Genomic DNA, 26,588 nt, shown 5'->3' on the forward strand with positions numbered 1-26,588 from the left:
TGAAGCTGGCAGAGTCTGGGCAGTTTTAAGGCCAGAACCCAGCATCTAGACATATGATTCCAGTATGTGTGTCAGGTTTGATATCCATTCAGGTTTGATATGGCTGAAATACGGTGCAAGCCTCAATAACCTGGGTGATGGGTTCATTAAACCATTGAGCTTCCAGCGTCATGGGGAGTTCTGTGGTGGTTTGAAGCATAGCTGTCAACTTACAGATTTGAAAATAAGGGACCAGCAGCCCTTATATATACAACTATGTACAGACACGTTTGTGCGATGTTCTGTGCGTTACTAGATAATGGTTAAGCTACGCTGTAAATAAACTGCTTTTAGTTTAGTAACACTGCCTGAGAGCCTGATTTATGCACACCGATGCACAGAGACAGAAAGCCCGGCTCCTGAACGCTGTGTGTTTACTCTGCTTTGCTTTGTGGTCTGGAATGCGGGCTACGCGCAGGGAAGCCTGCTGGACTTTATTTCTCTGAGCAATAAATCTTTCTCAGAGGGACAAACCAGTTCAGATGGCAGCACACTGTCCTTCCGTACAAAAAAAAATTAATAAAAATTGACCTCCCCGCACATAGAAGACTAGCCTGTCAGGGAAGAAATGATGCTGGGCTGTTTTTTTCTCTCGCTGGCATTTATTTCGCTGTGTGGAAGGAGAGAGAGAGAGAGAGAGAGAGAGAATCATAGAATCATAGAGTTGGAAGAGACCACAAGGGCCATCGAGTCCAACCCCCTGCCAAGCAGGAAACACCATCAGAGCACTCCTGACATATGGTTGTCAAGCCTCTGCTTAAAGACCTCCAAAGAAGGAGACTCCGCCACACTCCTTGGCAGCAAATTCCACTGTCGAACGGCTCTTACTGTCAGGAAGTTCTTCCTAATGTTTAGGTGGAATCTTCTTTCTTGTAGTTTGGATCCATTGCTCCGTGTCCGCTTCTCTGGAGCAGCAGAAAACAACCTTTCTCCCTCCTCTATGTGACATCCTTTTATATATTTGAACATGGCTATCATATCACCCCTTAACCTCCTCTTCTCCAGGCTAAACATGCCCAGCTCCCTTAGCCGTTCCTCATAAGGCATCGTTTCCAGGCCTTTGACCATTTTGGTTGCCCTCCTCTGGACATGAGAGAGGCATCCCATCATATTATATTTTTCATTGTGGTCTCACTGCCCCCCTGGAAGCATGTTGTGGACTGCTGGTGGTCCCAGACCCCAACTTCATTGTTCCTCAGACATTATAAATACTATAGATATAAGCTGTTTCCACACCTACACACACACCCAGCCATTGTTTCATTGAAATCAATAAAAAATTACATGTACCGTATTTTTTCGTGTATAAGACGACCCCATCCATGTATAAGACGCCCCCTATTTTTTGAGCCCAAAATTAAGAAATAAATTTGTTTATATATTTCATTGCAACATTCCGTGTATAAGACAACCCCCAATTTTAAACTTTAAAAAATTGGGGGGAAATATAGTCTTATACATGGGAAAAAACAGTAATATGTATGAGAAAAACAACCCATAACTACTTACTTACTTAAATTTGTATATTGCCCTTCATCCGAAGATCTTAGGACAGTTCTCCGCATAAATGCACCAAATAAAAAGGCCAAATGCATAACAATAACCAAACCAAACCCCATACTCCCCCCCAAAAAAACATTTAAAAGGACAATGAATGTTAAAATTGATGATAATTGCAGCCAGACAGGTTATAGCGAGTAATTGGAAAAATGCAGAAGAGCTAGGCATCAACCAACAGAGGGAAAAATTGAAAAATATTATAATCTTAGAATCTAACTGCGAAGATACATAAAATGAAAGGGTTTAAGGTCAGTGAGAAGGAGGAGGATTGGTTTGAGAAGATACTGAATTATTCGGGCAGGCTTTAACAATTTGGGGCAATTAAAATGTTGAAAGTTAAATAAACCTTATGGAGGGAGGAGTGTTAAGGTATATAGAATTGTACATATGGTTGATTTGAATATGTTATTATTGATTATGTATACTCAATGTATCAGCCGCCTGCAGGTTTTCACTGTTTGTTTTCACTGTTTGTGTTTTGGTTGTTGGTAAAAAAAAATTGAAAAGAAAAAGGACAATGAATGTTAATCAGCCACAGGGCTGGTTGACAAGAAACATTTTCTTTTCTATTTTTTTAATAACTTTTTTATTCAAAATTAAAACAAAACGTATTCTCCAGAAACATATCATCCTTATTTCCCCCCCATTTTTCCTCCCTCCCCCCACAGAACCCACCCACCCCCACCCCGCAACTTCCCTCAGTTCCAGTCTTTGGTTTCTCCAATAATGCTATTTTCTGCATGTTACACAGTTGTATAGATCCTGAAACTATTTAGCTGATTATTATCAATAAGAAGTTTGTGAATGTTTATTCAAAGCCAGCCAAGGAGTCCAGTTTGCTTTGTTGCGTCTTCAAATACTTTGTAAAGGGTTCCCATTCTTCTTTAAAGTCACAGTTATCCTTGTCCCGTAGCTTATATGTCAGTTTTGCCAGTTCTGCATAGTCCATCAATTTTTCTTGCCATGATTCTTTAGTTGGGGTTTCTTCAGTCTTCCATCCTTGTGCTATTAAAACTCTCGTGGCCGTTGTCGCATACATGAAGATGTTTTTCAGCTTTTTTGGCAGATCATTCCCTACAATCCCTAATAAAAATGTTTCAGGTTTTTTAAACAAATGTTAAATGGAACATTTTCTTCAATTCGTTGTATATCATTTCCCAAATTTTTTTAATTACCTTACAATCCCACCACATATGATAAAATGTCCCCTCCTTTTCCTTACACTTCCAACATATATTTCAACTAGTCTTGTACATTTTCCCTAACTGCCCTGGTGTTGTGTACCATCTGTACATCATCTTCATGTAATTCTCCTTCTATAGGAACAATCTGTAAATTTTAAATCAGTTTTCCATACTTTTTCCCAATCTTCCACCATAGCGTTGTGACCTACATCTTGTGCCCATTTAATCACGACAAGAAACATTTTCGCCTGGTACCTAAAGATGTAACCATGGTTAATATGATTTCTAAATATGTAACCATGGTTAATATGATTTCTAAATACAGTGGTGCCCCGCAAGACGGATGCCTCGCAAGACGGAAAACCCGCTAGACGAAAGGATTTTCCGTTTTGGAGGTGCTTCGCAGGACGAATTTCTCTATGGGCTCTGCTAAGCCGCTTATCAGCTGATCCGCTAAGCCCGCTAAGCCGTTAATAGCGCTAATCCGCTAATCCGCTAATGGGCTTGCTTCGCAAGACGAAAAAAACCGCAAGACAAAGAGACTCGCGGAACGGATTCTTTTCGTCTTGCATGGCACCACTGTATGTAACCATGGTTAATATGATTTCTAAATATGTAACCATTGTTAATATGATTTCTAAATATGTAACCATGGTTAATATGATTTCTGTGTTTCCCCTCATGCGTCCTCTTGTCGTTTCCACAGCTCGGAGGAATGGCAGAAAGTCAGCAACAGCGAAAGAGAAAAACTGGGAATGACTGTCCAAGACGATGGGGAGTTTTGGTGAGTTGTGCGTATGAAGCAAAAGCGGATGATTCTTTATCTCTCTCATCATAGCCCAGCGCAACTATCAGGTCTTTTCCTCAGTACAAAAGCTGCCAATCCCAGATTTAAGTTTGTTACGGGGGTGCTGGGTTTTGACGCAGAAACGGGCTTTTTAATTTTTAAATTTCTTTTCCAAAGGTCTTTATTGAAACTTAACATATATACATAATAACCAAAATCCCCAATGATTCCCTCACATAAAATATAATATCTAAATCACAACAGCTACGTAATTATACACTAAATTATAAATCCCACCTCCAACTCTCTACTTTCCTCCACAGCAATTTGACTTCTTTATATTTCTTTCCACCTTTTCCCCTTGCATTCCATAATAAATTATTTTTGTTAAATTCTGATTTTTCCTTCTTTCTTTATGGGTTTTGTTACTGCTAACATTTTTTTATTCTAAGCCTATTAGCATGTTGTTTTTGTTGGTTTCTGTTTTCCTTCACTGTGCAGCGAAAGGGCTTGTCACGAGACAGGTGTTTACATTCCACAGTCTGTACTGTACTGTTGGAGTTTCTCACGGGAAAGGGAGACTGGATGTGACGTACACTGGTTTCCTGTTTTTCACTGTGTTGTTTTCTCTCCAAGCTGTCGAGGAGAGAGGATGCTCCTCTGCTCCGGCAGAGGCAAGATGTCTTTCTGTAATATAACTGCTTTGAACTGTAAATAAAGCAACCAAGAGTATGCAGCACGTACTCCTCATCCTTCCGCTGGGCACGGAACTCTGCTTTAACCAACACGTGGTTATGGGCCCAGAAGTCGAATCGGAGTGCCGGCAAAGGATCGGAATGCAGAGGGACAGATCGGATTGGAATCTGCTCTGCGCATAAACATGATTGATGAGGTATGTTGCTACTGCTCCGGGCAGCCTGCCAGCTTCTAGTTAATGGCTTTATGGCTGGACTTTGAACTGTTAAAGCCGTTTTGCCGGGAATAGGAAAATGGCTCCCAGGCTCAAGTTACTATGCTGGGGAAATCGAAAGTAACTTTTAAGTGCGCTTTTGGAATAAAGCAGGTGCAGCAGTGACGCAGCAAGATTTAAAGCAGCATATATGACGCTGAAGGCTAATGCCAGAGTCATGATGGCCCTTCAGGATGCTTGTGGGATTCCTAAGCTCAACAAGAAAAATTATGCCGACTGGGTTTTGTATGCAGAGGCAATTCTGCGGAAAGAGGGTTTGTTTGAGGTCATTACAGAAACCCCCCCAGCTCCAGTTACAGATGCATGGAAAGTTAAGGATTCCAAAGCACGGGGAACACTTACATTGATAGTATCCCCAGAAGAGCTCTGTCTATTGCGTGATAAGACCTCAGCCAGAGAAATTTGGGATTCTTTGAGAGAGGCTCACTTAAGGACAGAAGCTGGATCTACTATGTTTTACTTTAACAAGCTGCATAATATGGCTCTTGCTGAAGGTGGAGATGTGCGTTTACATCTGATGGAGATGCAAAATCTGAGACATGAGCTGCAACAGAGAGGACTCAACTTTCCAGAGGCTGTGTATTCTTTCATGATACTACAATCTTTGGGTTCAGGTTGGGAGTCTGTTGCAACCCAGATTGCTGTGCAGCCAACAGCTCAGCTAACAGTGGACTTTGTTACTGCCGTGGTGTTAAATGAAGCAGATCGCCGGGGTGCTAGCTGCATGGGCAAGGGGGAGTCTTCACAGACGTCATCCCATAGTGCAGTGGAACCACCAGATGGCGCCAAAGCTTTGAAGGCAGTGAAATGCTACTCGTGTGGACGTCTAGGCCATATGAAGAGGGAATGCAGATATCCCAGGGCCAAGACAGAGCAGCGCAGCGAAAGCTCATCGCGTGGAAAAGGCCGAGGCAAAGGCAAAGGTCCGGTGTCTAGGACAACGCAGCACAAGGCTATGGTTTCACGCTTCACTCCAAAGGTTGCAGAGGTCCAGAAGACGTCTAGATCTTTCTTCGTTGTTGATTCGGCGGCGACCCACCACATGTGCAACGATAAGAGACTTTTTGTGTCTTTTACACCGCAGGAAGGTGCGATTCACCAGGCGGATGACCACACTATTCCCAGTAAAGGCTACGGAACTGTTGTTCTTCACAGTTTGGACTTATCGATACAGAATGTCCTTTACGTGCCAGACGCCAAACATAATCTGCTCAGCGTTGGACAACTGAATGAGCGGAACATTGACGTTTCCTTCAAGAACAAGAAGTGCATCATCACAAAGAAAAATGACTATGAATTGCATGCTGAATATGTTGATCGTTTGTTTGTTTTGTATTATGATGATGTTGTGCAGGATGACACTTGTTGCATTGCAGGTTCTAACAAAAGTTTGCATGCAGGATGTATTCATGATTTTCATCGAAAATTTGGTCATTTGCATTTTGAGGCAGTATCTAAAATGCCTGCCTTGGTTGAAGGTATGACTATTAGACCCTGCAGGTACCACATGAAGTGCAAAGCATGCGCAGCAAACAAGGTGAAAATGGCTGCGAAAGGTAAGGTGTCTAGTAGGCAAGCTACGGAACCATACCAGATTATTCATGCTGATTTGGTTGGACCACTAGCGCCCTCTTTGGGTGGAAATAGGTACTTCATGGTTCTCATTGACGCATTTTCTAGATATATTTTTGTGTACAATCTCAAGCAGAAATCAGAGGCTTTTCCTAGGTTCAAGGAATTCTGTGCTTGGTTGGAAAATGTGCATGGTAAGAAGATAAAGACTCTTTTCAGTGATCGCGGGGGAGAATTCACTTCTCAGCAGTTTGAAGCTTTTCTGACTGAGAAAGGAATTCAACACGATTTGTCTAGTCCTCGCTCGCCATGGCAGAATGGACTTGCGGAACGGGCAAATCAGACATTGCTTCAAGGGTTAAAAACCTTGCTGCATGATGCCAATCTTCCAGAGAGTTATTGGGCCGAATCTCTCTCGTGTTTTGTTTACAGTTACAATCGCAGGTTATCTTCAGCGATTGGTTGTACCCCCTATGAGAAGATGTTTGGCAAGAAGCCATACATCAAACACATGAAAATTTTTGGTTCTGACATGTGGGTTCATTCACCACAAAATTCAAAGTTAGACAAGCGTGGATTGCATGGTATCTTTCTAGGTTATCAGAAAGGGTCTTACAGAATAATGATGACTGACTCTAAGACAATTAAGCTCACGAGAAGTGTTGAATACAATGCAAAGTGGGGGGAGAATGTGGGAATTTTCCAATGTTATCCTGATGACAGTGATGAGACTGAGGATAGTCAGAAGCAACCACAACAACCCACACCCACTGATGAAGGTTCTGAGTCTGAATCTGAAACTGAATCGGGTGATTCAGAGGATTTCAAGAGTGCGAAAGCCTCTATGCGACCCTCTGAAAGCTCTGATCAAGAATTGGAAGAACCATTGTTCACAATAGGTCGCTTTTCTCCTAAGAAGGAAGAGGAGAGTGTTGAAGACTTAAGGCTAATTCGTAGGTCACAGAGAGCCACAAAAGGCAAACCTCCAAAGAGATTTGCTGATGAATTTGCTACGATAGCAGTAACAGCTGTTAAAAGCTCCAAGAAGGTATTTGAACCTTCAAGTTTCCAAGAAATCCAGGGTTTGGATTCAAAGGAAGCTGAACCATGGTTAAATGCCATGAAGGCTGAGCTTGATTCCTTGGAAAGGAACAAAACATGGGAGCTAGTTCCAGTAGTTCCAGGAATGAAACTGCTTGGAAGCAAATGGGTCTTCAAAGCGAAGACTGATCAAAATGGCAAGATAGTCAGACACAAAGCCAGATTGGTAGCCAGAGGTTTTGCACAAGTACCAGGTGAAGACTATCACGAGACCTACTCACCCACAGTGAGGTATGAAAGCATTAGGCTTATGCTCAAGCTAGCTGCAGAGGAAAATCTACACATTAGTCACCATGATATTAATACAGCTTTTCTGTACGGATCTCTGGATGAATCACTTTATATGCTTCCACCTGATGGCGTACAGGTAAAACAGGGATTTGTTTGTGCTCTGAAGAAATCCCTTTATGGTCTCAAACAAAGTGCACGGTGTTGGCACACAAAACTCACTGAAGTATTGTTTTCTCTAGGTTTTCAGCAAGGGAAAGCTGATCCATGTGTATTTGTCAAAGAGGAGGGGCAAAAGAAACTGTACTGTTTGTTTTATGTTGATGATTTATTATTCTTTTGGAAAGATGTCGCAATGTACAATAACGCCCTAGCTCAACTGAAAGAGCACTTTGACATGAAAGATCTTGGTGAGGTAAACAACTACCTATCTCTGGAAATAGAAAGAGATCAAGATGGTAACATTCTAGTACACCAGTCACGGAAAATTGCTGATGTGTTAAGCAAACTAAACCTGATGGATGCTAACCCTGTAGACACACCGATGACAACAGGTTATCAGGTAGATGACACTGGAGAAGCATTTTCTGACTCTACACTGTACAGAAGTGTGCTAGGCAAGCTAAACTTCATTGCCAGATGTTCAAGACCAGACATTGCTGTTAGCTGTAATTTGCTAAGCAGACAAGTCAACAATCCTAGTGTCAAGGATTGGAAAGCTCTGAAACGCATAGCGCGGTATTTGAAAGGCACTATGCATTACAGACTGAGATTTAACAATCAGAAGTCTGGTGGTCTTGAGATATTTGCAGATGCAAGTTTTGGAAGTGACACTGAAGACAGGAAAAGTACGTCTGGAGTTTGCTACATGTACAATCAGGGTCTGTTTGATTGGTCATGCAAGAAGCAAACAACAGTTAGCTTAAGTACTTGTGAAGCTGAACTGAATGCACTGTCTTATTCACTTAAGGATTGTGAATGGTTGATACAATTGTGCAAAGATATGAAAATTCCTGTCAAATGTCCAATCCAGGTTTACCAGGACAACAAAGCATGTTTGGCTTTGCTGAAGTCTGAAGGTTGTAAGCAAAGCACGAAGCACTTGCAATTAAAATTGCAGCATGCTAAGGAATGTATTCAGAAGGGACTCGTAACGGTGTCCTATATGCCAGGTAATAAAATTCCTGCTGATGTATTATCCAAGATTGTATCAAGGGATCAACACTGTACCTATGTGCAGAAGTTGGGTTTGTACTGATATTGTACGAACACGCTGCCCAGTGATGTTCACAGAAAGGGGGAGGATGTTGGTTTCTGTTTTCCTTCACTGTGCAGCGAAAGGGCTTGTCACGAGACAGGTGTTTACATTCCACAGTCTGTACTGTACTGTTGGAGTTTCTCACGGGAAAGGGAGACTGGATGTGACGTACACTGGTTTCCTGTTTTTCACTGTGTTGTTTTCTCTCCAAGCTGTCGAGGAGAGAGGATGCTCCTCTGCTCCGGCAGAGGCAAGATGTCTTTCTGTAATATAACTGCTTTGAACTGTAAATAAAGCAACCAAGAGTATGCAGCACGTACTCCTCATCCTTCCGCTGGGCACGGAACTCTGCTTTAACCAACAGTTTTTCGCACAATACTTTGACATATAGTCTTCAAATTACTTCCACTCCATTCTTAAAAAGTTAAGAAGTTAAAAAGTCGGGGCTTTTTAATTTAGGTTGCGGGGGGAGGATGATTAAAGGGAGATGTGACGGAAATGTACAAAAATGATGTACATTGTCAAGAAAGTGGATAGAGGGAGGTTTCCCTCTCGCAAAATAGGACAGCGCGGAGCAGTGGTTAGAGGGCTAGACTCGGTCACAGTAGCCAACCAGATGCCTATAAAAAGCTTACCTGAGTGCAGGAGGGCTCTGTGATTTCCAGCAACGGGTACAGTGGTACCTTGGTTCTCAAACTTAATCCGTTCTGGAAGTCCGTTCCAAAACCAAAGCGTTCCAAAACCAAGGCACGCTTTCCCATAGAAAGTAATGCAAAACGGATCAATCCATTCCAGACTTTTGAAAATAACCCCTAAAACAGCAATTTCACATGAATTTTACTATCTAACTAGACCACTGATCCATAAAATGAAAGCAATAATCAACGTACTGTGCTATAAGATAAATAAGACAGTGTTGTAGATGATAAAAACTAAAATTCAGTATTTTTCCTACCCTCACTGATGATAGTCGTTGTTTGGATGGGGGGCTTTTATCCATTTCTGTAGTCACATAATCAATCAATCAGTAGCTGAACTGGGCTCCAAACAGTCACAAAAACAAATTAACCGAAAATGCCTCAAAAACAAAAACGCAAAATAAATAGCAAAAACAAAGCTCCAAACGTAATCCGTTCCGGAAGTCCGTTTGACTTCCGAAATGTTCGAAAACCAAGGCGCAGCTTCTGATTGGTGCAGGCGCCCCGGAAACAATTGCTGACAGCCGCATCGGATGTTCGGCTTCCGAAAAACGTTTGAAAACTGAAACACTAAATTCTGGGTTTTCGGTGTTTGAGAACCAAGGCATTTGGGAGCCAAGGTACTACTGTATACAGAAGCATTGCTTCCTCCAGCTGTGGAAGCAGTGCAGAGCTATTGTGGCTTCTAGCCATCAATAGCCATTTTGCAGGTCACAAAATCATAGAATTGTAGAGTTGGAGGGGACCACGAGGGTCATCTAGTCCAACCCCCTGCAATGTAGGAATTTTTTGCCCATGCTGGGGCTCGAACCCACGACCTCAAGATGAAGACTCTCATGCAATCGTCCTCAGATAGTGTTTCTGGGTCAGATTCAGCTAGCTGAAGTATCTTAAAGGTGGCGCCACACCAGAAGTAAGGGATACAAGGCCCGTTTAACCTGGCCAGGCTTTGAGTCGAGATTCGAACTCTTTACTTACTTACTTATTATTGATTGAATTTATATACTGCCCTATACCCGGGGGTCTCAGGGCAGTTCACGGAATAAAATCAAGATATAAAACCACAAAATACCTAATGAAAATAAAAACAACAACCCAATAGCCCCCCCAAAAAAACACACACCCTAAATTTTGAAAGGGCATACGATGTCAATCAAATCAACCAAAGGCCTGGTTAAAAAGGAATGTTTTTGCCTGGTGCCTAAAGGCGTATAATGGAGGTGCCAGGCGAACTTCCCTGGGGAGAGCATTCCACAGACGGGGAGCCACTGCAGATAAGGCCCCGTTCTTGTGTTGCCACCCTCTTGGACCTCTCGAGGAGGAGGCACACGAAGGAGGGCCTCGGAAGATGATCTCAGGGTCCGGGTAGGTTCCTATGGGAAGAGGCTGTGCTTGAGGTATTGCGGTCCTGAGTCGAGATTCGAACTCTTCCCCACCGCAGGATGACGTTCGAAGACTTCTGCAGGTACTTCACCGACATCATCAAGTGCCGCCTCATCAACACGTCGTACCTGAGCATCCATAAGACCTGGGAAGAGGTGGTCTTGCGGGGGGCCTGGACGAAGCACGAAGACCCCTTGAAGAACCGCTGTGGGGGCTGCGTCAACAACAGGGACACCTTCCTGCAGAACCCACAGGTGAGGCGGCAGTGAGTGGCAGGTGAGAGGGGGAGCAAGGTGTTCCTAAGGGGGGAAATTCTTGTCTCTGCCACTGAGACTACCTTCCGCTGTCTGCAACGACTCAGGTTGCAAAGGGCAAAGAAGGCAGCAGGATTCTCCGCAGCTCACATTGGTATGTAATAATATAATAGTAATAATAATAATTCTAATTCTAATTCTAATTTATACCCCGCCCATCTTGCTGGGTTTCCCTAGCCACTCTGGGCGGCTTCCAACAAAACACTAAAATACTGTGGGAATGTTCAGGGGTGCAGGAGAGGATACATTGTGAGATTATGTCCTAATCCAACTTGTGCTAACAAGTTCCCAAAATATCAGCTGAGTTTATGACATTCCCCTTTAAGTTCGCAACAGTAACGTCTGCACAGGTTCGCTAGAACCTCCATAATAATTACTCTGGTAATTTCCCCTTTTGTTCCCTCTTAAAATACAAGACACAACACAGTCTTCATAAAAGCATAAAAGAGTTTACTCACGTTCTGTTCACAATGTGATCCCAGAAGGCAGGCAGCTTTAAAAAAAGTTACATAAACTTAGAATCTATCTTGTAGCAAGATAATCCTTATCTCCTCTCTTGGCTGAGAGCCAAGAGAGCATCCTTAGATGTTTCCTCATCGAAGGAAGATGGCAGAGAGAGAGAGATGGCTGCCTGCCCTGTGCTTTTATCATTTACCTGCACAGGTGAGGCCACACCCACCTCTGGTCACATGCGGAGGAAGTCCGTCCCCAGGAAGTTTACCTGCTTGCTATACAGACATCCCTCCCTGTGTTCTAACATGTACACTCTAGGAATGTTGTTATTGACCGCTCCTGTGTTTACATCCCACAAATACAATAACCTATTCAACATTGAAAGCTTTCCTAAACAGGGCTGCCTTCAGATGTCTTCTGAAAGTTTGGGAGTTGTTTTTCTCTTTGACATCTGATGGGAGGGCGTTCCACAGGGCGGGCGCTACTACCGAGAAGGCCCTCTGCCTGGTTCCCTGTAACTTGGCCTCTCGCAGTGAGGGAACCGCCAGAAGGCCCTCGGAGCTGGACCTCAGTGTCCGGGCAGAACGATGGGGATGGAGACGCTCCTTCAGGTATACTGGACTGAGGCAGTTTAGGGCTTTAAAGGTCAGCACCAACACTTTGAATTGTGCTCGGAAACGTACTGGGAGACAGTGTAGGTCTTTCAAGACCGGTGTTTTATGGTCTCGGCGGCCGCTCCCAGTCACCAGTCTAGCTGCTGCATTCTGGATTAGTTGTAGTTTCTGGGTCACCTTCAAGGTAGCCCCACATAGGGCGCATTGCAGTAGTCCCAGCGAGAGATAACCAGAGCATGCACCACTCTGGCGAGACAGTCTGCAGGCAGGTAGGGTCTCAGCCTGTGTACCAGATGGAGCTAATAAACAGCTGCCCTGGACACAGAATTGACCTGTGCCTCCATGGACAGCTGTGAGTCCAAAATGACTCCCAGGCTGCACACCTGGTGCTTCAGGGGCACAGTTACCCCATTCAGGACCAGGGAGTCCTCCACACCCACCCGCCTCCTTTCCCCAAGAACAGTACTTCTTTCTTGTCAGGATTCAACCTCAATCTGTATAGATTAAGTTTGTAGAGGAAAATCTGGAAAAAATTAACCGTATTAAGAACATTAAGGATGAGCTATGTAAGATGCAATGTAAACAACAACTCTAAGACTAAGAGATGATGAGAGGGAAGTCACATGGGTACATTATTATGTAGTAATCTATATTTTTATTTTATTTTGTAATTCTAGTTGTTTTAACCTGCTGGTCACCAATTCTTATCTCCCTGCTCTAATTCTGGCTTGCTTTTATATTGATTGTATTTTGCTTTTATAATTTTGTATTTTAGCTATTTTTAGACCGCCGGTCTATGACCGTAATAAACTGATTGATTGATTGAAGGGTGCTGAGAGGGCGGATTGGCTGTGAAACTACCCTAGGAATCGCAAATCTGGGAGAGAAACAGGAGTCTCCTAACAGCTCTCAGCTTATTAGAAAGTACAGGGCAGGCATAGGCAAACTCAGCCATCCAGATGTTTTGGGACTACAATTCCCATCATCCTTGTTAGCTAGGGATGATGGGAGTTGTAGTCCCAAAACGTCTGGCAGGCCGAGTTTGCCTATGCTTGGGACTGAGAGCCTGGGGCCAGCTTAAGCAAGGAACGTGAGAACGTAGGAAGTTGCCTTATACAGAATCAGACCATTGGCCCAATTAGCTCAGCGTTACCCACACAGACTGGCAGCAGCTCTCTCCAGGGTTTCAGGCCGGAGATCTATGCCAGCCATGCCTAGAGAACCCAAGTATTGAATCTGGCACCTTCTGCATGCCAAGCGAAGGCTATGCCACTGAACTACAACCCTTTCCGGAGGTCAGGCTGGGTAGAGACAGGGAAACGGCCTGAGACCTCCGTTGAACCGGGAATTCCCCGATTTGTAGCTCAGCCTCTTAGCCAAGTGCGGGTGGCGCTGTGGGTTAAACCACAGAGCCTAGGACTTGCCGATCAGAAGGTCAGCGGTTTGAATCCCCGCGACGGGGTGAGCTCCCGTTGCTTGGTCCCTGCTCCTGCCAACCTAGCAGTTTGAAAGCACGTCAAAGTGCAAGTAGATAAATAGGTACCACTCTGGTGGGAAGGTAAACGGCGTTTCCGTGTGCTGCTCTTGTTCACCAGAAGCGGCTTAGTCATGCTGGCCACATGATCCGGAAGCTGTACGCCGGCTCCCTCAGCCAATAAAGCGAGATGAGCGCCGCAACCCCAGAGTCGGCCGCGAGTGGACCTAATGGTCAGGGGTCCCTTTACCTTTACCTTTACTCTTAGCCAAGAAGGCGCGCCAGGGAACGGTGGGCGCTGGAGCCCCTGGCTTGGAGGTTGCCAACCAACTGCCCCCCTCTCAAAATTAAACCCGTCTCATATTCCATTGCTTTTCTTTCCCGCCCAGTACGTTTTTGACGTGAAGAAAACAGAAGACGAAGTGCTCATTTGCATCCAACAGAAGCCGAAACAGACCAATCGGAAGGAGGGAAAGGGGGAGAACCTGGCTATCGGATTCGACATCTATAAGGTCAGCAGGGTGTGTTTGTGTGAACCGCTGGCCTGTTTCTGCTTGTTGCTTCTCACCGTTAGTAAAAAAAGAAGAAGAAGAACATCAAAAAGATGGATTTATTTTACATTGGATATTCTTAGACTGAAATAATTGTTACAGTGTACATAATAAAAGAAATCTATGATAACTATATAAATATGTATTATTATTATTATTATTATTATTATTATTATTATTATTATTATTAATACCCTGCCCATCTGGCTGGGTTTCCCCAGCCACTCTGGGCGGCTTCCAACAAAAAATTAAAATACAATAGTCTATTAAACATTAAAAGCTTCCCTAAACAGGGCTGCCTTCAGATGTCTTCTGGAAGTCTGGTAGTTGTTTTTCTCTTTGACATCAGGTGGAAGGGTGTTCCATATTACAGTGGTACCTTGGGTTACATACGCTTCAGGTTCCATATGCTTCAGGTTACACACTCCACTAAGCCAGAAATACTGCTTCAGGTTAAGAACTTTGCTTCAGGATGAGAACAGAAATTGTGCTCTGGTGGCGCTGCGGCAGCGGGAGGCCCCATTAGCTAAAGTGGTGCTTCAGGTTAAGAACAGTTTCAGGTTAAGAACAGACCTCCGGAACGAATTAAGTTCTTAACCCGAGGTACCACTGTATATATAAAAACATAATAACATCACAAAGAATAAACATCAAAAGATAGGGAGAGAGATAAGGAAAGGAAAAACAAACAAACAGCAAAACCAAAAAACTATTTAAAAAATAAAAATATCAATCGACAGTAAGCAGTGTTCAATATATTCAGATTTGTTGATTTGTTGACTTCCGTCTACACTTTGCTGTTTCACGTCAACTAGAGTATTACTGTTTTTAATCTATGTTTCATTATTCGTCCCCACCTTGGGCTATGAAATTATTTTTCTGTCTGTGAAATGAATATAGACACAGACAAGTGTTATTATTGGGACCAAATTCCATCAAATAATTTTTATGACATTCCCATTCTTCTTTAACCTTATCTGCTGATTGGTAGATAAAAGGTCCTCTTTCAAAGCCACCTGGGTTGCCTCATGTGGCAGTGAGTTCCGTAGTTTCACACTCTCTTCTTCTTCTTTTCTTTCCTGTGCTTTATTCTGCCCAGGTGGAGCTGAATCGGACTTACCGGATGCACACGCTGCAGCCCAAGGTTGCCAGCTCCATCTACATCAATTCCCGCATTGTCTTCCTGAGGACAGACCTGAAGGAAGGGCGCTACGTCATCATCCCCACCACCTTCGAGGCCGGCCACGTGGGAGAGTTCCTCCTCAGGGTGTTCACAGATGTGCCTTCCGATTGCCAGTAAGCTGCTCTCGATGGAGCGGAGGATTCCTGTAGCCATTTGATCCTGGCTGGGACCATATTTGCACCTGTCCGCCTGCCCACCCAGCACTTAGTGGGACTCTGATAATAGAGGATTCTTGGAGTTCTGGGGCAAAGTCACTGACATCTGTCAGGTGTCTTCCCCCTCCTTCCTCTTTCCAGGGAACCAGGATGCATTTGATTTATTATTATTATTTTTTAAATAATGTTTATTGCTTTTTGAACAATTTAAACACTACAAAACCAAACAAAAACAAAAAAAGAACAATACAATATAAAGACACTACATAACACTAAACACATTAAACTAACAAAACCAAACAAAACCAATTTAAAACACTCAAACAATTTCAATATCTTATCTTTCATTCACTTATTTCACCGACCTCCTCACACCTCCCTTTTTGTATTCCACTTCTGTCAAATGTTTCAGCAATTCCTTTCCATCTTCCTCTGTTATCTATCTTACAATTATATATAATTATATATAATTATATATAATTATATATAACACATTCTAACCTTATTTTACCTTTAAAGTTCCATTAATCTATTTATACTTAAATCCTTATAACATTTCTACTAAAGCCACATAACTTCATTCCAACTTTGTTCTAACATTCATTAATTTTACAGTATTTCTGTAAATAATCTTTAAACTTTTTCCAGTCTTCTTCCACCGACTCCTCTCCCTGGTCTCGAATTCTGCCAGTCATTTCCGCCAGTTCCATGGATGCATTTGATTTAAATCACTAGTCAGTATGACTTGATTTAAATCACCAGTCAATAAGACTTGATTTAATTATTATTATTTTTACAGAAAGTGGATTTAAATCAAATCAATTTAAATCACTAGTCAGTAAGACTTGATTTAAATCTTTTTTTATATAATCTTAATATTTACAACCAGATGAAGGTTTCGTTTTTGGAATAATAAATTTTCAGACTTGATTTAAATCACTAGTCAATAAGACTTGATTTAAATCATATTTTTTTTATAGAAAGACCCATTCTTGCTGCTATAATCTTAATATTTACAACCAGATGAAGGTTTCATTTTTGGAAGAATAAATTTTCCAAAGAGTAGTTTTTACGGTTTTATCAAAAATTACTGATTTGGTTATGCTATTAGAAACACAAAGACAGGTACCGTATTTTTTGCTCTATAAGACTCACTTTTTCCCTCCTAAAAAGTAAGGGGAAATGTGTGTGCGTCTTATGGAGCGAAGGCAGGCTGCGCAGCTATCCCAGAAGCCAGAACAGCAAGAGGGATCATTGCTTTCGCTGTGCAGCAATCCCTCTTGTTGTTCTGGCTTCTGAGATTCAGAATATATTTTTCCTTGTTTTCCTCCTCCAAAAACTAGGTGCGTCTTGTGGTCTGGTGCGTCTTATAGAGCGAAAAATACGGTAATTATGAAATTGTTGTTTCTATTTGGACAACTTTTCTGCTGTGCTTGATTGGAAGGAGAAAAATAACCATTTCCTTAAGAACAATTTTAACAACTTATTTAACTAAAACAATAAAATTATAGCACATGTATCCATGTTTGTTAACTGATGTGGTTAAACGATTTTTCCCCCAGAAAAAAAATACTTAGACTGAGTTTTGGAACACATGAAAAACTTTAAACAAACCCTTATTTCCTGATGAATAGCCTATAATGTAACTTAAATAGAAAACTATCTTTAGGAAGATTTCCCCCCCCCCCCAAAGGATTTTATTTTAAAAATCTGATTTAAATTTTAAAAATCTGATTTAATTTTTTTAAAAAATCCGATTTTTATTTATTTTTCTTTTTAAAAAATCATTGATTTTTATCCACCCTGTAGGGAGCTGACCCTGGATGAGCCCCCCCACACCTGCTGGAGCGGGATGTGTGGCTACCCGCAGATGGTGTCTCAAGTCCACGTCGTCTCGGCTTCCGGGCTGAAGAACCAGGATTCGCAAGAAGGTGCAGGGCCCCGATCCAACCCCCATTTACAACCACACCCACGCGACACGCCCAGAATCTGCAGGGGGGGGAGGAGGAGGAGAGGGGGCACAGCTGTCAACCTTTCCCTTTTCTTGCGAGGAATCCTATTCGGAATAAGGGAATTTCCCTTGAAAAAAGGGAAACGTTGACAGCTAGGAGAGGGGGAGAGTCATTTCAAAAGAGCAGGGGAGCTTTGGGCTGCTGACAAACTGGACTCGGGGCTTCAGCAACCATTGTCGTCGTTTTAATTCAGGCGCGGACCCCTACGTGATCATTAAATGTGAAGGCGAGAAGATCCGCTCACCGGTGGTGAAAAGCACTGTGACGCCAGAGTTTGATGTGAAAGGCCTCTTCTACCGCAAGAAGCCCGGCCAGCCCATTGTCATTCAGGTGAGATTTCCTTTATCAAAGGATCATAGTACTATAGCAGGCACATCCACGTGAAGCTGCAGCCAAGGCTGTTCATCCGTGGCACGATTCCGCAGAAGTGGCGATGAGCCACAGAATGAATCCAGCTTCCAAAACCTTTAATTTTCATCACTCTCCCCACCCTCTTCCTTCTCGAACACATTGCTTTCCTAGGCTACTGTAGTTCTTTCAGCTTCCGCTGCGGACTAAGAAGGCTGTTCTTTTTATCGCAGCCTAACCATGTGCAGGGACGCAGGTGGCGCTGTGGGTTAAACCACAGAGCCTAGGACTTGCCGATCGGAAGGTTGGCGGTTCGAATCCCTGCGACGGGGTGAGCTCCCGTTGCTCGATCCCTGCTCCTGCCCACCTAGCAGTTCGAAAGCACGTCAAAGTGCAAGTAGATAAATAGGTACCGCTTCAGCAGGAAGGAAAACGGCGTTTCTGTGCGCTGCTCTGGTTCGCCAGAAGCGGCTTAGTCATGCTGGCCACTTGACCCGGAAGCTGTACGCCGGCTCCCTCGGCCAATAAAGCGAGATGAGCGCCGCAGCCCCAGAGTCGGCCACGACTGGACCTAATGGTCAGGGGTCCCTTTACCTTTACCTTTAACCATGTGTAGCTTTTCTCTTCAATCATGAGGGCTAGATGCTCTTGAATTGACCTGGCTCCGATAAATCTCTTTCGATAGATTTATGGCTTTATTGCTGGCGTCCAGCACGCTCCTCTTGCGAGCCTCTGCAGGTCGTAAAATCATCAGCAGAATAGCACAACAGCGTGTGATGAAAAGAGGATTCTCCAAGACTTTGCTTCTGTTTCTAAAGTCACTTTATTGTTCCAAAAACAAGTATTTACAGATCAAACTCCATCTGAATGCAACTGCATGTTTCTGCGTCCCTCTTCGGCTACGCAGTTAGCAGACTGCACTTTCGATTTCCACTGAACTCAGACAGCATTCCAAACTGCTCACGTCACATCCTGGCTTACTTCCCTGGTAAGCCCTTCCCCTCAGCTCCGAGGCACAGAAGGTTAACCCTTCACTACACCCAACAGATGCTTAGTTTTTTAGAGTTTGGTTGGTCGAGGTGTGCTAGGTCCACCATGGATGCGAGCGGATGCACGCAGCCCTGGTCTGTGGGAGCTTTCCTTCTCCGATGGTCCACCAACCTTTGCTTCTTTCCCTCCAGGTCTGGGACCATAACCTTATCAGCGACACCTTTCTGGGCCAGGTGAGCCTTGCAGGTGACCCCAACAACCTTCTGTCGATGCACATCCTCCACCTGGAGGACAAAGGCAGCAAACGTGTCAACGAGCTTCCGGGGACCCTCAAGGTGCAGTTGCTCACCAGCAACGTCCTGACTAACATCTAAAAGAAGAACGGTTCCCTCCGTGCCATCTGTACATCCGATCTCGCAATATGCAGCATATACGTTTATCTATATCTGTACCTGCATCATGTACTGTGCATGCCTTCACTTTTAAAAGGGGACCAGCGCGTTCAGTTTTGTTTTGATTTTTATACAACGGTGCCTTTTCAAGAAGTGGGGAAGTGTTTTCAAATACAAGTCCCGGGCGTAATTTTACTGCCAGCTCTGGGCCTCTGGGCAGTATAAAGGAGTCCCACTCGGGGCTGTATGTTTACACAGAGAAATCTGTCTCTCATGCGCACATGCGTGGCTGGGGTTGGGCTTTGTACCCAGCCTGGGGAAAAAACCACATATTGCCAACCTGGGCGAAGGGCTCATTTCTTAATTCCCATATCCCCGAGGGTGCTGTCCCCAAAGGTGGGAAAAGGCAGGGAGGAGACGAGGCCTCGCTTGAAGGATGCTCAGGAAGAAACACCAGGAATTTGTTGCTTCGATGCTCCCTCCATGAACAAGTTGGGGCAGGCAAATTCTCTGCCCAGGACTTGCATCTGTGTTGTGATTTTGTGGCAAGCCGATAAGTCTGGAAAGTCTCGTACTCTGATTTAGATTTCTGTTTTTTTCTTCCAAAAGAGATCAAGGCTCTAGACCTCATGGGTGCAAACGTGCGAGCAAAGCCAACTGAAATCCCAGAATGCCATATTTCCTGTAGCAGAACGGCGGAGCTTTTAGTGGCTCATGTCCGTCGCACCTGTTGAGTAGCAAAAACCCAGAATGCAATTGTACAAAACGAGAGGTGAATATTTAGACAGAGAGTCCATGATTGCCAGAGGTTGCAGAATTGGTTCAGGATTTCAGCTGCCCGGCTACATAAGCATCGCCATTTCCTGGGAAATCCTGAGCAAAAAGGGGGAGGTGGGTCTCATAAAGGGAATATAGAATGGTCTGGATATGCAGGACCTGTTGGCAGTCTCCGTGTGGGAGAGGGGTGAAAAGTTTTTGTATAAAATGCACAGTCTGGAGAAAATGGATGGGGTGAAGTTTTTCCTCCTCTCTTTTAACTTGGGGACAATTCGATGAAGATGGATGTAGAGAGGTTCCAGGCGAAAGAAAGTATTTCACACGGTGCATAGTTGGAACTATGTAAGTCGCTACTACAAGGTGCAGAGACACCCACCAACTTGTGTGGCTTGCACTTGACTTCCAAAAAACATTGAACTTCCATTACCACTTACAGTTAACATAGCAAGCGGTGGTATGGCTCAGTGGTTAGAGCATCTTCTCTGCATGCGGAAGGTCTCGGGTTCAGTTCCCAGGCAGGGCTGAGAAATATCCCTGCCTGGAGAGCAGCTGCCAAGTCAGTGTTGACAATACTGATCTAGATAGACCTTCCCATCTTCCTGTGCGCCCTTGGTGTCGCATACTGCAACCATATGGAACGTGCCTGCTGTTGATTTCAGACGGCAGCAAAACCAGGGCAGTAGAGGGATCATTTCCCATATAAGAGACACTCCCTGCTTGTAGAAAACTAGCCTCATGAGCAAGAATGGCTATCTCTCTGATGTTCTGCGTGCTAGATTTCTATATGCAAGGAAGGTTTGATTTTGATTTTTTTTAAAAGGTGATCATTTTGGAGAGCCTTGGCAAAATGTGCTTCTGCATTGAAATGGGAGGGAATTCCATCTGGAGAAATCAACCACAGATTTAATTCCAGCTTGTGCATTTCAGGGTGGTGTGTTTGTGTGTGTGGTGGGAATATTGCCCGTAATAAATAAGCCATAACATCAATAGGGCTTTCAATTTAATCTGTTTATTGGGACCAAAAATACCTTCAGATGTTTACTTTGGGGTTTGTTTGTTTTTAAATGAAAAGAGCGGCTCAAATGTTTATTATTCTAGCCAAAACTTCCTTCGCTGTTTCCGCCCATTCTTTAGGGACATAAGATTTGGGCTTTTGGTACTTGGAAGCTGTCATTTCTTAGTAAAACTGAGATTGTTTTCAGAGAGGAGAATGACAATCGGGATCGGGCGTGTGATCCATAGGTGATGTTTCTGATTTAAGGCCTGCTGGTTCCATCAGTTGTTTTTTGTACTCTATGAAGTCTTATCACTCGCACTTTATCCAATAAATGCCCCGTGACGTGTATGAATGCAAACTGAGGAAATGTGCTAATGAGAAGTTGCAATTTTAGAAAATGTTGAAATTGACTGGCTGTATGAGATTTGCAATTAAAAGCCAAAAAATCGCTGAGTCTTATCAATAAATTACTTGACTTTGAGTTTTCTTTTTTTCTTTCTTCCCCTCCACGCTTTCACACATCATTTTCACACGCACACAAGAAGAGTGTTTCAAGACGGATGTGTGAATAGGGCTGAGCTAAAATCACCCCCTCAACTTTGCAGCACTGGGTTCACATAGATAGCCATGTTGGTCTGACTCAGTCAAAATAAAAAAATAAAAAATGTCCAGTAGCACCTTAGAGACCAAGTTTGTTCTGGGTATAAGCCTTCGTGTGCATGCACACTTCTTCAGATACACTGAAACAGAAGTCACCAGACCGATTACGATACGATTACGATATCTTTATTGTCATTGTCCCTTGCGGAACAATGAAATTGAAAAACTACATAAAACTACCACAAAACTACATACAACTACATAAAACTACATAAAGACTGCATAAAACTACTACAAAACTACATATATATATATATATATATATATATATATATATATATATATATAGTGGGAGGGTGGGGCGTGGGTTTTCTCTGGAGGGTAGTAGGAGATGGGTGATTGACTCAATGGGAATGTTAAACCTGCTGATGACTGTAGACCTACAGGAAAAAGCAAGGGATAGTATGCAAATGACCAAAAATAGCTTTAGCGCACGGGTAGGCAAACTAAGGGATGCGGGTGGCGCTGTGGGTTAAACCATAGAGCCTAGGACTTGCCAATCAGAAGGTTGGCGGTTTGAATCCCCGAGACGGGGTGAGCTTCCGTTGCTCGGTCCCTGCTCCTGCCAACCTAGCAGTTCAAAAGCACGTCAAAGTGCAAGTACATAAATAGCTACCGCTCCAGCGGGAAGGTAAACGGCGTTTCCATGCGCTGCTCTGGTTTCGCCAGAAGCGGCTTAGTCATGCTGGCCACATGACCCAGAAGCTGTACGCTGGCTCCCTCGGCCAATAAAGGAAGATGAGCGCCACAACCCCAGAGTCATCCGCGAGTGGACCTAACGGTCAGGGGTCCCTTTACTTTAGGGAAACTAAGGCCTGGGAGCCAGATCTGGCCCAATCGCCTTCCAAATCCAGCCCACAGACAGTCCAGGAATCAGCCTGTTTTTACATGAGTAGAACGTGTCATTTTATTTAAAATACATCTCTGGGTTATTTGTGGGGCCTGCCTGGTGTTTTTACATGAGTAGAACGTGTCCTTTTATTTAAAATGCATCTCTGGGTTATTTGTGGGGCATAGGAATTCGTTCATTTCCCCCCCCTTCAAAATATAGTCTGGCCCCCCACGAGGTCTGAGGGACAGTGGACCGGCCACCTGCTGAAAAAGTTTGCTGACCCCTGCTTTCGCATATGTAATGAGACAAGAATCTAATATCTCTATTCAGACCAAGTCTCTCCATAGTTTTCACTTTAGTGTTAAGTTGTAATTCAACAACTTCTCTTTCAAGTCTATTCCTGAAATTCTTTTGTAATACGACAACTGCTTTGACATCCTGTATTGAATGTCCTGGGAGATTGACGTGTTCTCCTACTGGCTTCTCTGTATTGTGATTCCCGATGTCAGATTTGTGTCCATTTATCCTTTGGCATGAGGGACACGGGTGGCGCTGAGGGTTAAACCACAGAGCCTAGGGCTTGCCGATCAGAAGGTCGGCAGTTTGGATCCCCGCGACGGGGTGAGTCCTGTTGCTCGGTCCCTGCTCCTGCCAACCTAGCAGTTCGAAAGCACGTCAAAATGCAAGTAGATAAATAGGTACCACTCTGGTGGGAAGGTAAACGGCGTTTCCGTGCGCTGCTCTGGTTCGCCAGAAGCGGCTTAGTCCTGCTGGCCACATGACCCGGAAGCTGTACGCCGACTCTCCCGGCCAATGAAGCGAGATGAGCACCACAACCCCAGAGTCGTCTGCGATTGGACCTAATAGGGGTCCCTTTACCTTTACCTTTATATGCTAGATGGTAATTTATGGACCTAAGAGGTATCTCAAGCCATTTGCACATGTTGACATGCAACCAGTCCATGCAGAATGGAGGCACTCTATATATAAAAAAGGTAAAGGACCCCTGACCATTAAGTCCTGTCTCGAACGACTCTGGGGTTGCAGCGCTCATCTCGCTTTACTGGCCAAGGGAGCCGGCCTTTTTCCGCATACGGGAAGGTAAACAGCGTTTCCGTGCGCTGCTCTGTTTCGCCACAAGCAGCTTAGTCATGCTGGCCCACATGACCTGGAAGCTGTATGTCGGCTCCCTCGGCCAGTAGAGCGAGATGAGCGCCGCAACCCCAGAGTTGGCCACGACTGGGCCTAATGGTCAGGGGTCCCTTTACCTTAATCCTTTGGCGTAGGGTTTGGCCTGTTTGTCCAATATATACAGCGCTGTTTGCAAAGCAACAGAAAACTCCTCTCTGCATTTCCAGGGATTCGGAGGTGGGCTGTAACAGCAACCATGCTGTCTTCCTTCTCAACAAGAATAAGAGTCATAATTTAAAAATGGTTAAAGAGCCCAACCATTGCAGTCAATCTCAATTTGTAGTGTCTCCCACTTCTGCCCACACTGTGGAGCTATTGTGCTTGGAATATTGCTTGTTGGGAGGAGATGGTTCTGTTTTTGTTTTGCATTTGCCCATCGCTTCGGTCTGAACCCAACATTGGCCTTCCTCCTTGTCCGAATGCAGATCTAACAGCGGCCGAAAAGTCATTATTTTATTTTTTATTGAATTTTACAAGAAAAGACAAAGAAACAAAGAACAATACATAACACTGTAAACACATTTATGTACATGTTTTCCAAAATGCAGACTAAAAAAAAAAAGAAAGGGAAAAAAATACTTTTCATAACCAATATTACCAAATTCATGCTTCAAACATTACAATATATAAATCCTAGTTAAAACATTATAAAAGACTTCCACCGCATTCACCGCACGTCTCTTAGTTATCTTGCTCGCCTTTCCATCTGTTCTCCAATCATTTCTCTTCCTTAGGTTCTTTCATAATCCATCAAATCTTTATGTTCTCTATATTCTCCACAAGGTTAGTCTAAGCACAACCAAACTTTCGTATTTGAGCCCTGCTTGTATAAATATTCATTTAAGCATTCCCATTGTTTCTGTATTATAGTTTGGGGTTTATGCCTTATTAAATCCGTCAATTTTGATAACTCCAGGTAGTCACATAGTTTAGTCACATAGTTTAATTAACCATTCCCCTTTTGTTGGGATATAATTTCCTTTCCAATGACTGGCTACCAACATTCTGAAGGAAATCAGCCCTGGAAGGACAGATCCTGAAGCTGAGGCTGCAATAATTTGGCCACCTCATGAGAAGAGAAGACTCCCTGGAAAAGACCCTGATGCTGGGAAAGATGGAGGGCACAAGGAGAAGGGGACGACAGAGGACGAGATGGTTGGACAGTGTTCTTGAAGCTACCAGCATGAGTTTGACCAAACTGCGGGAGGCAGTGGAAGACAGGAGTGCCTGGTGTGCTCTGGTCCATGGGGTCACGAAGAGTCGGACACGACTAAATGACTAAACAACAACGTCCAACACTGAACAGAGAGTCCGGATTTTGACTCCTGTTTCATAGAATTCTTCGTCAGCATGGTGGGAGAATATAGAATTGTTTCATAAACTGAAAACTGAAAATAAAATTTTACAGACAATGACCTGCATGACATATCACCTTCCAGTGATTTCCTTCAGAATGGAGAGGTTTGATCTTCTTGCAGCCCATGGGACTCTCAGGAGTCTCCTCCAGCACCATAATTCAAAAGCATCAATTCTTTGGCGATCAGCCTTCTTTGTGGTCCAGCTCTCACTTCCATACATCACTACTGGGAAAACCATTGCTTTAACTAGACGGACCTTTGTTGGCAAGATGATGTCTCTGCTTTTTAAGATGCAGAGACATTATATTTGCTGAATACACAAAGCTCCACAGGTTATCTTTCATTGTACAAAGTTTGGTACCTCGCTTCATTTAAAGATTTTCAGAGAATTTAAAGAAGTAAATGGAAAGGTAAGAGATTGGTTACAATATTTTCAATTAAATGAAGTACTTAAGAATGAAAAAAGAAAGGATTTACACTTGAAACTTCAAATTTTCAGAGAGAAATAATAGAAAGTGATATTAAATTATTATCAGAAATGCATAATATATTGTTGGAATGGGAAACCAAGGATGAAGAGGTCAAATGTGTTATGATAAAGTGGGCAAAAAACGTGGGACATAATATTCAGATGACAGATTGGGGAAGATTATGGAAGATTAATATAAAAGTCACGTCCTGTACGTCACTTAAAGAGAGCTACATGAAAATGATGTATAGATGGTATTTAACACCGGTTAAATTGGCAAAAATGTATAAAACAAGAGAAAACAAGTGTTGGAAGTGTAGAGAAGCAGAAAGTGCATTTTATCATATGTGGTGGCAATGCAAGGTTATTAAAAGTTTCTGGGAAATGACCTATAATGAATTGAGAAAAATGTTTAAATGACCTTTGTCAAAAAACCAGAAGCTTTTTTATTAGGTATTACAGGTATGGATAATATACCTAAAGAATAGAAGAATCTGTTCATGTGGGCTACAATGGCCGCATGGATATTGCTAGCCCAACACGTCCCCACTAAAGAAGATTGGCAAATCAAATTAATGGAGTATGCTGAAATGGCCAAATTAACTAGGAAACCTAGAAATCAAGACGACAACATATATATATATATATATATATATATATATATATATATATAATGGACAATGTTTATTGCATATGTACAAAAGCATTGTAAAGAAGTTATACATTAGCAGGATTTTTAAAACGTAAGATTGTGGAGAATGTTTAAATTTGGAGGTAATCGGAGATGAAGACTTTATTGACGTGCATAAATTAAGATAACAGAAAGGAACCAGGGGGTTCAAGTAATCCCAAAATGTGGATCTAATACAATGTGAACACAGTTGTTTGAAATCAGGCCCTGCCCAATGAGTTTCCAATGAGCCTCTGTCTGGCCACTGTGAGACCAGGACCCTGAGCTGGATCCCCCTTGGGCCTGATCCAGATCGCGTGCTCACAAGTGGGTTTTCCCTCCTCTCTGCACTTCCAGCAGCACCTGTT

At 43.3% G+C, this 26,588-nt stretch overlaps 1 protein-coding gene across 1 annotated transcript in view; it reads left to right on the plus strand.

The window, feature by feature from the left end:
- Window positions 1–21,521, plus strand: part of CAPN5 (calpain 5) — a 97,087-nt gene extending 75,566 nt beyond the window's left edge. The window contains exons 7-13 of the mRNA XM_083436500.1: window positions 3,490–3,567; window positions 10,839–11,034; window positions 14,025–14,147; window positions 15,286–15,482; window positions 17,334–17,455; window positions 17,730–17,866; window positions 19,066–21,521. Of these exons, the coding sequence (XP_083292626.1) occupies window positions 3,490–3,567; window positions 10,839–11,034; window positions 14,025–14,147; window positions 15,286–15,482; window positions 17,334–17,455; window positions 17,730–17,866; window positions 19,066–19,248 (1,036 nt within the window). The 3' untranslated portion in view covers window positions 19,249–21,521. The remainder of the gene's footprint in view (window positions 1–3,489; window positions 3,568–10,838; window positions 11,035–14,024; window positions 14,148–15,285; window positions 15,483–17,333; window positions 17,456–17,729; window positions 17,867–19,065) is intronic.
- Window positions 21,522–26,588: the final 5,067 nt, after the last annotated feature.

This window comes from Podarcis tiliguerta (assembly GCF_965153285.1).
Source record: "Podarcis tiliguerta genome assembly, chromosome: 4".
Taxonomy (NCBI): domain Eukaryota; kingdom Metazoa; phylum Chordata; class Lepidosauria; order Squamata; family Lacertidae; genus Podarcis; species Podarcis tiliguerta.